Here is a 17,043-nt window from a genome sequence, read left to right on the forward strand (position 1 = left end):
ACTCCAACCCCTAACTCCCTAGGATTTAAGAAGTTACCATTACTATGTATTGATGGAAACTACTGTAATAAAGTGGAAATTGAGATTTTTCTTCACCCAATTACCCGTTAAATTGGCTAATTGTTGTAACATGGGGTATTGACAAAATACATAAAATAAATGGAACACATTATAATGATGTTATGCTGGATATATATTAAAGTAAATCCAAATATCAGTAACATTCTGTACTTAAAGCAGTACACGTTTGCTTTCAAGTACAAATATTGTTATCTGGTTGAAAGGAATAATTTCACTGTAAAAGTTTTTATATTTTACAATGACATCTTAAATTGTAACTAGATAGTTAGATAGATAGATACTTTATTCATCCCCATGGGGAAATTCAACTTTTTTTTTTCCAATGTCCCATACACTTGTTGTAGCAAAACTAATTACATACAATACTTAACTCAGTAAAAAAAAAACTTGCCCTGAAAGTATTTTCTGCTCATCACAATTCCAAACTGGAATGACAATTTTCAGAATAAAACAAATTTCAATTTTGCTTCCCAAACTGTAATCATTAAAACTAATAATGATTTGTAATAAATTGTTCCAATTTCGGTCTGATTTCTAAAGAGTTGAATATCAAATTAACAATACAGAAAGTACAATAGGTATCAGAGACAGTATAAGGAAATGTGAAACAGGACAGTGAATGCTTCTGAGCAGTATATATGCAGCTTATTATACAACAATAAAAATAATTATCTATAAATTAACTACTCATTCCTCCACCTTTAAAATAGCTTTTTTTTACATAAAAATATCCCTTTAATTTTTTTTTGCATTTTCCACTTTCAGTAATTGGTAATTTACTGAAACTTACCGGCATTCCACATGATCAATCTTCTAATACGCCCAGTCTGAGACTCATATGGAAAGAATGAAAAATAAATGAAAGGCTCAAAACAGGTGGTGTTTATTTCTCTGATGCACAATCTTGCATACAGTGGTCAATCAGCACTGTGCTGACTTTTTGACCTAGTACTATCTAGATAAAGTAGGTACCTTTAACTCTTGAATTACCATCCACAAGTTATAAAAATATGAACATTGCAATTCTGGATTTAAGTTAACATGTTTTCATGCTCAGATTTCTTTATTTATCTTCACAGTAAGCTAATTTATACAGAATAAAAACTAAATTTAAATAGACTAGCACCATAAATTAGTTTTACACCATTTGGGAAATGTTTGATTCTAATTTAAAAGAAAAAATCCATTAGAACTCCACCATATTAAAATTCTAAACAAATACATTCAGAAACAAAGGTAAAAAGTTAGTGAAATTCTAACTTTAGGAATAATCAAAATTTAGCTGTAATATTTGCCTTACACTTCAATAAAGTGAGATCCGCCAGCATTTGACCAGTTAAAAATAATAGCCTTTGGAGCATAATTATAGGTCAGTAAGGAGGAATGATAATGGTGTGGCTGAATGATGGCATAGAGTTCAGCATATATTAAGGCTTCTTTTTAAAAAGAGGTAACATTTTATAAACACCAGTGTTTTATTTTATCCTATTTTTCCAACGTTATCCATTGTGTATTTCTATTATAGTCTTCATGTAGTCAGGATACAATGTTAACAGTGTGCTTGACTCTTAGTAAACCTCTATAACCTGTTTTTTTTTTTGCTCAGTTTTGCCACTTGCAAAAATGTAGCTCACCATCTCCAGGAATGACATTCTCAATATAGTAAAGGTTTGTTTTCGATGTTAAAACGAGTTATTAATTGAACATAGAACAAAATATAGAACAATACAGCACAGCACAGGTCCTTTGGCCCACAATGTTGTGCCAACCCTTAAACCATGTCTCTCATATAACCCCCCCCCCCCCCACCTTAAATTCCTCCATATACCTGACTAGTAGTCTCTTAGTTGGGTGTAAACAGTACAGAAAAAACACTCAGATTACAATAAATTATAAGGACATTTTTACAACCTCTAACAAGTGTTCAGCACAAATGACTAACATGCATTTTTCTTAAAATGCAAATATTATATTCACACTTTCATTTTATCAGAAGTTAAAATTTATTTTAATTATTAGTTTGCAATTTTCTTTATTCTCCAATCTGTTCAGTTGCTATTCTTCTCATTGACACTTAAGATAATTTCATATATGTGCATTACTTAAATTTTCCCCTTCCCCCAAAATAGAGCATTTGCTTCGATGCACAAATTCTCAGTGCAACAATGATCAGAATTTGGTAATCAGTTAAATTTATCCAATGCTGTCTACTTCTCACGAATAGGAGTTAATGGAGAGTGAGAACAAAGCATACTATACCTACTACACAAGATAATGTAGTGTTACAAATTTGTCCAAAAGACACCTAGACACGTGAAACATATACTTCATCCTAAAAATGAATTGCAACCTAGTATTAGAAAATAACTTTATACATGTTTAGTATAATAAACAGTGGCTCAAGTTTTTTCAAGAAGTTCATTAACAGTATTGGTCACCTATTCCTCTTCCATTTAACAACTTCATTTACTTTAGGAACTAATGTCCTCATAACTGAGATGGAAAGAGGACATGCTGTCTTAACCTGAGACAAGGGAGATCTAACACAAACAAATACAATGAAATATTCACCTCCCAACACGCTCTCAACAAATATAACAGCTTTACTCTACAACATTAACTTATAGTAAAATATCATATCAAATGGTTAAGAAAATTTAGTCTTTTGCCACAGAACCGAGAGAATTTATTGATGATTCAAATATATCATTCACATTTTGTTTGCCATCCAGGAGAGGTAAGTATTCCACATCAGGGCGACAATCTGGACAACTGCCAACCTGTGGTAAAGAAACAGCAACTGAGATTAAAAGTTTTATTTTTTGATTTTTCAACTTAAAACAAAAACATCTGTTTAGGAAAGATAAAAAATGGCTTGGGAAATTAACTTGTTACTTAATTAAAAATCTGGACCAGAATAGTTGCTTTATTTCCACATGGATATTGAGTTGAAAGCAATGGACACATCTAGTGAAGATAAACTTGGTGAGAAGTATTTTTTTTTATTCAAGAGGTGGGGCCGGTGGAAAGTTATTGTCTGCTTTCAAAACTAAGCTGAGTATAATTTGGTGTACTAAGGGAACCAGTGAAAATGGAATTAAGGGTAGGAATGTACTCATGTAGATATTCAGTCATATTGAATGGCGAAGCAGGCTTGACGGACTGAATTTTGTTTTTTATATCAAGGTAAATAACATGCACAATTTCCTGTGCTTCTTGCTCATAATGTGATGTGGCCAAGTGGTTAAGGCTTTGGGCTAGCAATCCGAAGGTTGTTAGTTCAAGCCTCAGCCGAGGCAGCGTGTGTGTCTTTGAGCAAGGCACTTAACCACATACTGCTCCTGCACGTTTATAGCCTAGTGAGAAAAAATGCATCTCCATCCAAAATAAATTTAATTTACTGATGGACAAAGTATCAGCAGGCAATAAAAAGTTTTCACTCTATTTTCACAGGATGATTTTTACTTACTGACTCCACTTACTTTGTCAGCTGATAGAACTTGGCAAATGGTCACTCCCAAGGAAATGTCTACTATTTGTTGTGTGGGATGGCATGGTGTTCAATAGGAAAGAGAGGAGTACAGAATAGGCAGTGTCCATTATTAAGGACCTCCAGCACCCAGGACATGCCCTTTTCTCACTGTTACCATCAGGGTAGGAGATACAGAAGCCTGAAGGCACACACTCAGTGATTCAGGAACAGCTTCTTCCCCTCTGCCATCCAATTCCTAAATGGACATTGAAGCTTTGGACACTACCTCACTTTTTTTAAAAAAATACACAGTATTTCTGTTTTTGCACATTTAAAAAAATCTATTCAATATACGTAATTGATTTGTTTATTTATTATTGTTTTATTTTATTTATTATTTTTTCTCTCTCTGCTAGATTATGTATTGCACTGAACTGCTGCTAAGTTAACAAATTTCATGTCACATGCCAGTGATAATAAACCCGATTCTGAATATGAAAACAACTTCAGAGGCAGATGAGCTACAACTCCAACATACAGGTTGATTATTTCCAAAGTGGATTTACAACAATATACAAAATCTTATCAGTAATCCTGTGGCCAGACACCCTTCATGCCAGGAACACTGTGACAAAGTACATTAAAGACATTTTTCGGATGAATAAACTCAGTGAATATTGTTGTTTTTACCTGTGTTCCAGTGGTATAAAGTAGAAATTCAGCAATTGTACAGTTGGCCAGATCTTTAAAAGAGAGAGTAATTTTTAGGACAATTACAAAAAATATGTTGAATAAATGAAAAAATAATGCTGATAGCCCACAAAAATATATGTTGAATTTTGCCTTTCACATTTCACATCAGAGTATTTGAAATTAACTTAGCGGAAGAAATTCAAATAGAAACAACAAAACCTTACACTGAATTTCACAGGAAAACAGTCTCCTTTCCTACATGTTCCAAGCAATATTGGAATTTCAGATTTCAGCTAGAAAAAGTAGTGACCAAGTCTGGCATCGTTGCAAATTTCAATCCAGTTCCAAGGAGATGACATTAAAGCGACTTAAATACTTCATGAATTATTAGTAATGGAATCCTTTACTTACTGCGTAGTTTGATATCAATGTACTTTTATAATCCTGAAAAAAAGGGCATCAAGCAAGGTTTGTCATTGATAAAAAAGATTGAATTCAGGTTACCGTAACTCAGTTGTCAAATTGTACAAATCTATGCAGTTAGGAAAGGGAAAAATAACAAACATACAAATACATGTGTAAAATCAAGGCAAAAAAAAATTGTATCTATTTAGTATCTCCGTAATAAGTAGAATCTAAGTTGCTGTCAGAAAACTGGTTCAACATATATGTTGCAACAATCACTCTTTTCCCAAACTGCATTTTGCAGAGCAACTAGAATAATTTAAATTAAAAATGTACTCTAACACTAAGGGATTTAGACAGGTACTCAAATAGACAAAGTGCAGAAGGATATGGACCTAATGTGGGCAAAAGGGATTAGTGTAGGGAATGGCCAGTAGACTGAAGAACCCATCTCTGTGCTGCACAACTATAGACCATAAGACTACAACATATAGCAGCAGAATTAAGCTGTTTCATCACGGCTGATCCAATTTTCCTCTCAGCCCCAATCTCCTACCTTCTCCCTGTATCTCTTCATGACCCAAAATATCAAGAATCTATCAACCTCTGCCTTAAATATACATAAAGACTGGGCCTCCACAGCTGCCTGTGGCAACGAATTCCACAGATTCACCACTCTATGACTAAAGAAATTCCTCATCTCTGTTCTAAAAAAGACACCCCTCTTTTCTGAGACTGTGTCCTCTGGTGTTAAGACTCTTCCACCATGGGAAACATCCTCTCAAAGTCCACTGTGTCGATAGGTTTCAAACAGGTCACTCCTCATTCTTCTGAATTCTAGTGAATACAGGCCTAGAGCCACCAGATGCTCTTCATATGACAAGTTGTTCAATCCTAAAATCATTTTCGTGAACCTCCTTTGAACCCTCTCCAGCATCAACAAATCATTTCTAAGATAGGGGCCTAAAACTGCACACAATATTCCAGTGAGGTCTCACCAGTGCTTTATAAAGTCTTAACATTACATCCTTACTTTTATATTCTATTCCTCTTGTAATGAATGCTAACATCGCATTTGCCTTCCTCACCACCAACTCAACTTGCAAATTAACCTTTAAGGAATCCTGCACAAGAGTCACAACTCTATGACAATACAAACACAGTAAGGGAGATCTGCTAATCCTATAGAAACACAGATTTTTCCCGAGATGATGCTTTGTGTTCAGTTCTGAACATGGTGATGTAGAAAGGAGATGGAGATTATGGGGGTTGAGTATCAAAACATTAGGAATGCAGAATCAGGAAGGATAGCAAATACGGTACTCAAGGTATTGTATCTAAATGTGCTTAGTATAAGAAATAAGGTGGATGATCTTGATGCACTATTACAGATTGCGAGGCATGATGTTGTGGCCATCACTGAATCGTGGCTGAAGGATGGTTGTAGTTGCTATCGATGTAATGCTCCTCAGACAGGATGAAGAGGTCAATACTCCCCAATGCCATTAGGCTTTACAATTCAACCGCCAGGAGTAAGATATGTTAAAGTGCCGGGGTTGATTGTATTTAATGTATTTAAGTAAACTACTTAAGAACTTTTTTAAAGCTATTATTAATGCTTTTTGAGAGAGTGATTTAGATGCATATCATATTTTTACTGAGTTAAGTATTGTATGTAATTAGTTTTGCTACAACAAGTGTATGGGACATTGGAAAAAATGTGAATTTCCCCATGGGGATGAATAAAGTATCTATCTATCTATCTATCTATCTAGTTGGGAGCTGAATGTCCAAGGTTACACATTATATCGAAGGGACAGGAAGGTAGGCAAACAGGGTGGTGTGGCTCTACTGGTAAAGAATGGCATCAAATCAGTGGAAAGATGTGACATAGAATTGGAAGATGTTGGATCCTTTTGGATTCAGTTAAGAAACTGCAAAGGTAAAAGGACATTGATGACAGTTATATACAGACCTTCCAACAGTGGTTTGGAGGAGGACCACAGATTACAACAGGAAATAGAAAAGGTGTGTCAAAAGGGCAATGTTATGGTAGTCATGGGCAACTTTCGAAGGGCCGAATGGTCTACTTCTGCACCTATTGTCTATTTTAACATGCAGGTCGATTGGGAAAATCAGGTTGGTAATGGATCTCAAGAGACTGAGTTTACTGAATGCCTAAGAAATAGCTTTTTAGAGTAGTTTGTTGTTGAGCCTACTAGGAGTTCAGCTATACTGGATTGGGTGTTATGTAATGAACCAGAAGCTTGAAGTTTGATAAGCAGAAAGTAAAGTTTGATGTAGCAGTATTTCAGTGGAGTAAGGGAAATTACAGTGTTAAGAGAGAGGAGTTGGCCAAAGTAAATTGGTAGGAGCTGCTGGCAGGGATGTTAGCAGAGCAGAAATGGCATGTGTTTCTGGGGAAAATGAGGAAGGTGCAGGACATATGTATTCCAAAAATGAATAAATACTCAAATGGTAAAATAGTACAACCATGGCTGACAAGGGAAGCCAAAGCTATTGTAAAAGTAAAAGAAAGGGCATACAACAAAGCAAAAATTAGTGGGAAGGTTTTAAAAACCTACAGACAGCAACTGAAAAAATCATTAGAAGGGAAAAGATGAAATATGAAAGCAAGCTAGCAAATACTATCAAAGTGGATAGTAAAAGTTTTTTCAAGTGTTTTAAAAATAAAAGAGAAATAAGAGTGGATATAGGATTGCTAGAAAATGAGGCAGGAAAAATAATAATGGAGGACAAGGAGATGGCTGATGAATTAAATGAATATTTTGCATGTCTTCACTGTGGAAGACACTAGCAGTATGCCTGATGTTGTAGTGTGTGAAGTTACTATTACAAGAGAGAAGGTGCTCAAAATGCTAAAAGACCTAAATGTACATAAGTCACCCAAACCAGAGGAACTGCACCCTCAGGTTCTGAAAGAGATAGTGTTAGAGATTGTGGTGGAATTAGAAATGATCTTTCAAAAATCATTGGACTCTGGCACAGTGCCAGAGGACTGAAAAATTGCAAATGTCACTCCATTCTTTAAGAAAGGAGGACGGCAGCAGAAAGGAAATTATAGACCAGTTAGCCTGACAGTAGTTGGGAAGATGTGAAGAACCAATTGTTAAGGATGAGATGATGGAGTACTTGATGACACAGGACAAGATAGTACAAAGTCAGCATGGTTTTGTTCAAAGAAGATCCTACCTGATGAACCTGTTGGAATGCTTTGAAGAGATTACAGGTAGAATAGATAAAGGGGATGCAGTGAATGTTGTACATTTGGACTTTCAGAAGGCCTTTAACAAGGTGCAACGCATGAGGCTGCTCACCAAGTTAAGAACCCATGGTATTACAGGAAAATTACTAACATGGTTACAGCATTGGCTGATTGGTAGGATGCAGTGAGTGGGAATAAATGGATCCTTTTCTGGTTGGCTGCCAGTGACTAATGGTGTTCTGCAAGGGTAGGTGTTGGGACTATTTCTTTTTGTGCTGTATATAAATGATTTAGTTGATGGAAATGATGGCTTTGTTGCCAAGTTTGCAGATGACACGAAGATTAGTGGAGGGGCAGGTAGAGTTGACGAAACAGGTAGGATGCAAAAGGACTTAGACAGATTAGGAGAATGGGCAAGAAAGCAGCAAATGAAATCAATGTTGGAAAATGCATGGTCATACACTTTGGTAGTAGAAATAAATGTGCAGACTATTTTCTAAACGGGGATAAAATCCAAAAATCTGGGATGCAAAGGGACTTGGAAGTCCTTGTGCAGAACACTCTGAAGGTTAACTTGCAGGTTGAGTTGGTGGTGAGGAAGGCAAATGCCATGTTAGCATTCATTCCAAGAGGTCTAGAATAACTATATATCCATATAACAATTGCAGCACGGAAACAGGCCATCTCGGCCCTTCTAGTCCATGCCGACGCTTACACTCACCTAGTACCACTGGTCTGCACTCAGCCCATAACCCTCCATTCCTTTCCTGTCCATATACCTATCCTATAATTTGGTGACCAGAACTGTACACAATACTCCAAATTTGGCCTTACCAATGCCTTGTACAATTTTAACATTAAAATTTTAAAAATAGGATGATTGGTATATAGCAGTACATAGGAAAGAGAGATACATTGAACCATATTATTTTAGCTTGGTAGCAAGGACGTGATGCTAAACCTTTATAAGCCACTGGGGAGGCCTCACCTTGAGTATTGTGAACAGTTTTGGGTCCCTCATCTTAGAAAAGATGTGCTGGCATTGGAGAGGGTCCAGAGGAGGTTCACAAGGATGATTCCAGGGAAAAAAGGGCTATAATGCAAGAAACATTTGATGGCTCTGGATCTGTACTCACTGGAATTCAGGGGGGATCTCATTGAAACATTTTGAATGTTGAAAGGCCTAGACAGAGTAGATGTGGAAAGGATGTTTTCCATGGTGGGGGAGCCTAGGACAAGAGAGGACAGTCTCAGGATAGAGGGGCGCCCTTTCAAAACAGAGATGCTAAGAAATCTTTAGCCAAAGGATGGTGAATGGCCAGGTCATTGAGTGTATTTATGGCAGAAACTGATAGGTTATTGATTGGACATGGCATCAAAGGATACAGGGAGAAAGCTGGGAACTGGGGTTGAGGAGGAGAAAAAAAGAAAGGATCAGCCTTGATTGAATGGCGAGCAGACATGATGGGCCAGATGGCCTAATATTGTTCCTATGTCTTATGGTCTTATATGCTGGAACCTAGAACAAAAACAGAACCCTTGAAGAACAGAGCCAAAAAGGTGCAAGTCAACTTTCTGGTTGAGACCTTGCATCAGGACTGAGAGGGAACAGGAAAGATGATTGGTATATAGCAGTACATAGGAAGGAGAGATACGTTGAACCATATTATTTTAGCTTGGTAGGTCAAATGAAAAGAGAAAGTACATGACGAGCTAAGGGATCTTGGGGTCCAAGTTAATAGCTCTCTTAAAGAGGCTACACAGGGTGGTTAATAAGGCATATGGTATGTGTGCATTGAGGCATTGAGTTCAAAAGTCAGGAAAGTATGTTGCAGCTTTATGAAACTCTAGTTAGGCCATATCTGGAGTACTGCATACAGTTCTGGTCGACCCATTATAGGAAGTTCAGGTTTTGAAGAGGATGCCGAAGAGGTTTACCAAGATACTGCCTGAATCAGAGGAATGCACTGCCAGGGTCGGTGGTAGAGGCAGATACATTAAGGACTTATAAGAGATGTTTAGATGGGTAGATGAATGAGAGGGAACTGAATGGATATGGATATTGTGTAGGCAGAAGGGATTAGTTTAGCTGGCCATTTAATTGGTGCGGCACAACGTTGTGGGCTGAAGGGCCTGTTCCTGTGCTGTACTGTTCTATGTTCCAGAAGGGAAGGGGATGATGGACAAATGAAACCAACTGGGGAGGGGACAACAGAGAGGAACTAAGGGAGAAGAAAACTAGGTATGTGTGCGTGCACAAAATTCAATTTTCATACCTATGGTTTTCAAATTTTTTAAATGTCAAAATAGATGTGTACATCTTGGATAACTTACACTCCAATGCTCTGATTGATATATTCCCACTCCACCCAAATCTGGTTCTAATTGTCTATTATCTCTTCCCTTCTTATCTGAATCCACCTTTAATTTACCAGCCTCTGTCCCACCCACCCAGTTCCCAATCTGGTTCCACCTATCACCTAACCAACCTGTTCCCCTCCAGCTCCCTTTTATTACTGTACACTTACAAAGTTTCTTGTTCCCCCTCAGTCCTAATGCAAGGTGTCGACATGAAACGTAGACTTGTATCATTCTTGACTCAACAAACGCTGCTGCAGTATACTGATTTTGTTCTTAATAAGCTGGTTTTGTTGATTAATAATACCGTAGATTCCGGACTACAGAGCGCACCTGATTAAAAGCCGCTGGCTCTAATTTTAGAAATAAAATCAATTTTTTACTTGTACAGGCCGCACCGGATTTTAGGCCGCACCGGATTTTCCGCCGCAGGTGTCCCACGTTGTAATATGAGATATTTACACAGAAAGATATTACACGTGAGGATTTTTTAACTTTTAATTAAATCCATATGGTAACATAAACAAATACATATTGCAAATGCTTTTTTTCGAACCGTGCCTGTAACGCGGCTACTTTTAAATATACGTTGCGTATACTTCTTTACTGAACAACATTCCAATATCTCCTAATGACTGGTAAAAAATATATATACTGCAGCCTACCAGGAAAAGTTATTGATCGCCTTTAACTTAAAAGCAGCGTTTTCGCTCTGCCGCTCGCCCCCCTCCTTCCCGTTTATCGCAAACTGGTATCCCACAAGACGCGGCGAAACCGGGTGTGACGTCATAGCATCCCGCGATGTAGTACAGAAAACAAATATAGTTAAAACAGTTCTAACTTTAACTAACAAATGAATTACTAAGCGAAAATATTATAAACTAAATAACTGCCATAAAGGCAGCACAATGCTTTTCTTCGAGTGTTTTCCATGTTGATGAGGGTGAGTACAAATGACTGATTTACAATAATTTAATTGTGAAAGTGCGCTTGATTTATCGTACAATTTCATTGGACCTCTGTGAACTACTCATCAATTTTATTGGTCTACTGTTACGAGGCAAAATGTTTTTGGCGGCATGAAAAAAAACCATGTATTAGCCACTCTGTATTAAAGGCCGCAGAGTTCAAAGCTGTTCAAAATGTGGGAAAAAAGTAGCGGCTTAAAATCCGGAATCTACGGTAGTTCCAAATCAGTATTTAAAAGTTAATTCAACATGTTAAAAATAAAGTTAATATTACTCACCTTCTGCAATTTCAACCATATTTTTTCCCGAGAAAGTCCACCAAGGAACCCAGTTACTGCAATGAAACCAGCTAAGAAACAAGGCGCAACAGCAAGCTGGGGAAGAAAAATAGCTTAGAAACTTTTCTACAGTCTTCTGCAGTACTGTGAGACGTACAAAGGATATTACAACAAAAACTTGCATGGTTCAGTTGAGAAATAGCATTGAACAGAGTAGATTCTGTAGCCCAGGAAGTATAAGAAAATCTATGCTTGCTATGGCAAAACTTTGTTTTCACAAAGATAGGTTGGGAAGTAAGCTGTGAAGAGGACAGAAGTTTGGCTGCAAATAAATATAGATAGGCTAAGTGATTATACGAAGTTTTGTCAAAAAGAGTAAATGTGGACAAATGGGTTGTCCATCATGGTAAGAAAATTTCAAAAAACATGATCAAAATTGTTAAAGACCGCAAAGTTCTGAGAAAAGGGGGATCCGATGTCTGAATAAGGCTTAACTAAAAAACTAATACGCAGGTACAAAAAGTAATTCAGAAAGCTCACAAAATGTTACCCGTTTATTCCTAGGGGGAATTGAATACAAAAATAGGGGAGTCTGTTTCAGCTGCATAGGGCATTGGTGAGCCCACACTGGAGTAGTATTCACTGCTGGCTTTCAATAAGACCATAAGATACAGGAAAAGAATTAGACTATTTGACTCATTGGTCTGCTCAGCCGTTTCATCATGGCTGATCCATTTCCTTCTCGTATTCTTTCATACCCTGAATAGTCCAGAATCTATCAACCTCTGCCTTAAATATACCCAATGTCTTGGCCTCCGCAGCCACAGCCTTGGCCTTCCATAGATTCACCATCCTCTGGCTAAAATCCCTCTTCATCTCTGTTCTAAATAGAGGTCCCTCTATTCTGAGGCAGTGTCCTCTGGTCTTAGACTCTCCCACCATAGGTAACATCCTCACTCATCCACTCCTTTGAACATTAGATAGGTTTTAATGAGATTCCCCCTCATTCTTTTGAATTCCAGTGAGTACAGGCACCAAACACTCCTTCTATGATAAGCCTTTCAATAACAGAATCATATTAAGATTGTAAAAGCATTGGAAGAAATTCAGAGAAGATTTATTGTCACGGGCAGTTGTTTTCTGCAAAAAGTAGGATAGGCCAGGCTGAAGCCTAGAAGATTAAGAGGTGACTTGATTGAAACAAACAACAGTATGAAGTTGGATGCAGTGAGAATGCTTCATCATGTGAGAGAATCTAGAAGTAGTTGCTCATTTCAGACACAAAGTGGAATTCTTTCTCAAAGGTCTGAGAGATTGGAATTTTCTTCTTCCTAGGGTAAAGCAAGCAGAGTGCGAATATTTTAAGTCAGAGGTAGACAGATACTTGGTAAGCAAGTTGATGACTGGGGTAGACACGTATGTGATCAGCCACAAACTTACTGAATGATGAAGCAAATTTGAGGGGATAAAGTGGTATTTTTCTGCTTCTAAATTATATACAATTTCAAATACTAAAGCTAGCACACACAATTTGTGGTTCTCTAAATAAGACCATAAGACATAGGAGCAAAATTAGGCCTGATTCAAGTCTGATTCGCCATTGATCCATCATGGCTGATTTATTATCCCTCTCAACCCCATTCTCCTGTAACTTTTGATGCTCTGACTAAACAAGAATCTATCGGCCTCTGCTTTAAATATATTCAATGACCTGAAATCTCATTCTCTAAGTTCAACCAGAAGTTTACATATTATATTTTCTTTCGCTTCAGAATCCTTTTCTCTAAAACTGGGGGCTACATATCTATCATGTCACCATTACACCAGCATTTGGCAGATCAGGCTGTAATCTCCGTGATTCCTGTGGAAACTTCTCAAATTCCACCTTTGTCATTAGGTCTTGGAGCAGTGCACTACATTCTTCCTAAAAGGCACGTTAAGGTACTTTCCACTTTAATTTTCCGCAACTGACCTGATCAAATAACATTTTCTTAAAAGCTGCAGTTCTGCTTTGTCCAACTACCAGTCGATCAAGCAATCTGTACCATACACTTAGAACAGGACCCTATAGGAAAGGATTACAAGAAGCAAATGTTACAAACAATGCAATTTCCATGTCACTATCTACTATAGTTAATTGTTCTTTAAAAAAAATCAGTAAGTACAAATCCCTACTTACAGTTCTTAATACTTGTTTCAACTGCTTAGACATACTATGCTTATTTAGGGTTCAAGTAATCTATCAGAATTGTGGCCATTTAGAAGGTTGTTATCTCAGTCGGCTCCATCACCAAGGAACCTCAGTATCTGGGACATGCCCACTTCCCATTACTATAATTGGAGAGGAGGTACTGGAGCCTACACACAATGACTCAAGAATAGCTTCTTATTCTCCACCACCAGATTTATGAAACCATCAACTATTACTTTTTGTAATTCAGAGTAATTTTTTTTATGTCTTTGGACTGTTGTGGATGTCTAGTGTGTCCATTGACAGGAACCTATGCAGAAGAGTTTTTAAAGTGGAAAAGCCATTGCCATCGCACTGGGGCAGTTCCACTCTCTCAACCTCAGAAGTCTGGGTCCAGTGGTACGACCAAGCATCACAAACTGGGGTCTTCCTTGGTTGCAGTGGATGACCATGATGTATGTCTTCTGTGCCTTGTCATGCCTTTCACTCTACATGGAGTGTTGCAGTACTGCCTTCCTAGTTGCTGGATCTCACTGTAAATCTCATCTGCCCAGTCAGCCGGAGCTGACTTCACATACCAGGACCCTATCTCACTGGGGTATAAGGCTGCTAGCTACCATCACCTGGTTTATCCCACCTGTTCAACTGGTGCACTGCTGGTGCAAAACAACAATGTTTACCCTAAATAGTCAATGATAATACATCTGATACTGATTCACAATCTATTATGTTTCTTTGCATTTCTGTGCTCATTTACCCCATAAGCCCTGCCACTAAACTTAGCATGATCAGTAAGCTTGTGAGAGTCAAAACTCACTCTACCCTAATTAAGAGTATCCACAAAACCATTATCTCTTCCTATCTTCTGCAATTAAGTTACTCTCTAAAACAAGTCAGGAATTTGACAAAAGCAAAACACTGCAGGTAAAGTACAAAATGCTAGAAGTACTTATTTAGCTGATTAGATAAAACTATGCAGATAGGAAGGAGGGTTAATGTTTCCCTGTTGATGATACCCTATTAATAATTTACCAGTTCTATGGGGCCTAATTTTTATCTTCGGCTTGTGCATAACCTTACCAAATGACTTCCAAAAGTTTACTCAAACTGTATCACAGACATAGCCCTATCTAGTATATAACTTGTTCTTAAAGAACCAAGTTTGTTTGACACTACAATTTCATATTGATCTTCTAATCAACTCAAATTTTAATTTTATTTTAATTGCTCAATTATCTTATCCTTAGTTTTGGATTCGAGTCATTTAAACTTAACTTTTTCCTTCTGTGACTCTATCAGAAACAACATGCTTCCTGCATTCTCTAATTCAATATTTACCTCTTAACTTGCAGACTCACCACATATATTAACCCAACAGTAGTCATCTTTGCCGTCCTCTTTAAATTGTGATTAGTTAAACCTCTGCGTTCAACCACTTGTTGTGAAACGATGTCACTGACACCAACCAATCCACCTAGAAAATTGAAATGCAACAATACACTTTAGTGGACTATTATTTTCCAAAGAACGATTCACAAGTATCTTACGTTATAAGAAACCAGTTGATACCTAACTCTACATAGTCTACTTATTAGAGAATAAAGTTAAAAGATTGGTCATGATCTTACTGAAAGATAGCTTAGCTTTCAATACTACATAGCCTCTTCTTGTTCCACTTCTATATACTCAATGCCAACTGTGATGTGCTGTGACCAACCATATGCTGAGATATGAAGTTAAAGGACACAAGATGTATTTGGTATTGATATTGATTACTGCCACATGAAAAAAGATGCAGTGAAAAGCTTGTCTGCATACTGTTTATACAGATAAAATCATTAGAATACAGTAAAACAATAAAGTGCAAGATCATAACCAGGTAGATTCCATCTTATCATACAAGGGGTCCAGAAGCTGATAACAGTGGGTTAGAAGCTGTCCTTGAGCCTGGCAGCATGTGCATTCAGGCTTTTGAAAATTTTCTACCCAGTGAGGGAGAGGAGAAAAGAAAATGTTCAGATTTCTGATAATGCTGCTTTCCTGAGGCAGCAAGAAATATAGACAGAGTCCACAGGGTGGTTCCTGTGATGTGCTGAGCTATATTCACAACTCTCTGCAGTTCTTGATGTAAACGGAAAGCAGTAGTCAGTCTGCAGTTAAAAGGGCAGCTATACTGTCTACAGAGAAGACTTGCTGGCCCCACAGCACCTGAGCTTATTGCTCAAGAGGCGCAGTGTAAGACAATGGGTTATGATAATTGGGCTTGTTTCAAACTAGACAATGCTGGCTAAGTTGTAAAGTTCAAGGAAGCTTGCAGACCAGATTGATAACATCACTTAGCATACTAAACAGCTGATCTGCTAATAGTTGGAAGGTTTGTATAGTCAAGACAGTCAGCTTCACAGCATTAATTGTGGGTATCTGGGAACACTGTCTCCAGAGGTTTTCAGACCATCTGTGTTAGCAGTGTTACGCCTGTGCCACAAATCTGAGGGGCTGAAGGGTACAAAGTAGCCCCCTCCTTTTTGAGAATCGCAAGATCGCTATTAATTCAGGTCAGGAGACCCAGGAAATGAGAGAGAGACGCAGAATCCACAAGGGGTTTGAAATGGCCTGGCTCCTCAGCGATACAAAGCCACGGGAAACGGCCATTGTCTCTAGGAGACGGAATTGTGTATTGAGCACTGTGCTATTCATCGAAGCCCTCAAGGAATGAGAAACGTGGGCTGGTTGGGGGATGGCATCCTCCCAACCTGATTGACATCTGAGACTTCGTGAGTAAGGATAAAAGGGGAACAACCCCTTTAGACGCACCAGGAGAAACGCTAGAAATCCCGTGACAGCGTAATAGCGACAGCCGGTGGAGAGCCCACGTGCGTCCTTTTCCATTTGCCTCGGAATTGGTGGGCCTCACCACGGAAGACGGCTTAGCTAAAGAAGAGACCACCGCCAACGATATTTCGAAGGATCGACATCATAAAAAGGAAAAACTATCAAGTTCTAAAAATCCGTCTTTCTCCAACCAAAGGCTGCAGCCTGCATAAACTTGAGTAACTTTTATATTTCCATCGGACAATACATTATCCCCTAGACAACGATAGAGCTATTTCTTGTTGATTATTATTATACCCGCGCTTTTAGATTTAGTATTGACGACGTATATTATCTGTATGTTTGCATTGATATTATTTTTGTGTATTTTTATCAATAAATACTGTTAAAAATAGTACCATCAGACTCCAATGGACCTCTCTATCTTTGCTGGTAAGTGACCCAGTTACGGGGTACGTAACAACTTGGGGTTCTCGTATCGGGATTTGACACCAAATTAGGAGGCCAGTGAATCGGGCTTGTAAGTCCAAACTTGGATC

At 37.9% G+C, this 17,043-nt stretch overlaps 1 protein-coding gene across 1 annotated transcript in view; it reads right to left on the reverse strand.

Annotated features, from left to right (window-relative positions):
* Positions 1–942: 942 nt before the first annotated feature.
* Positions 943–17,043, reverse strand: part of mpv17 (mitochondrial inner membrane protein MPV17) — a 44,832-nt gene continuing 28,731 nt past the window's right edge. Inside the window, exons 3-8 of the mRNA XM_073057127.1 lie at positions 15,031–15,146; positions 13,454–13,546; positions 11,482–11,577; positions 4,658–4,690; positions 4,244–4,296; positions 943–2,861 (exon numbers count right to left, since the gene is read on the reverse strand). Of these exons, the coding sequence (XP_072913228.1) occupies positions 2,792–2,861; positions 4,244–4,296; positions 4,658–4,690; positions 11,482–11,577; positions 13,454–13,546; positions 15,031–15,146 (461 nt within the window). The 3' untranslated portion in view covers positions 943–2,791. The remainder of the gene's footprint in view (positions 2,862–4,243; positions 4,297–4,657; positions 4,691–11,481; positions 11,578–13,453; positions 13,547–15,030; positions 15,147–17,043) is intronic.

Source organism: Hemitrygon akajei, chromosome 9 (assembly GCF_048418815.1).
Source record: "Hemitrygon akajei chromosome 9, sHemAka1.3, whole genome shotgun sequence".
In the NCBI taxonomy this organism is placed as follows: domain Eukaryota; kingdom Metazoa; phylum Chordata; class Chondrichthyes; order Myliobatiformes; family Dasyatidae; genus Hemitrygon; species Hemitrygon akajei.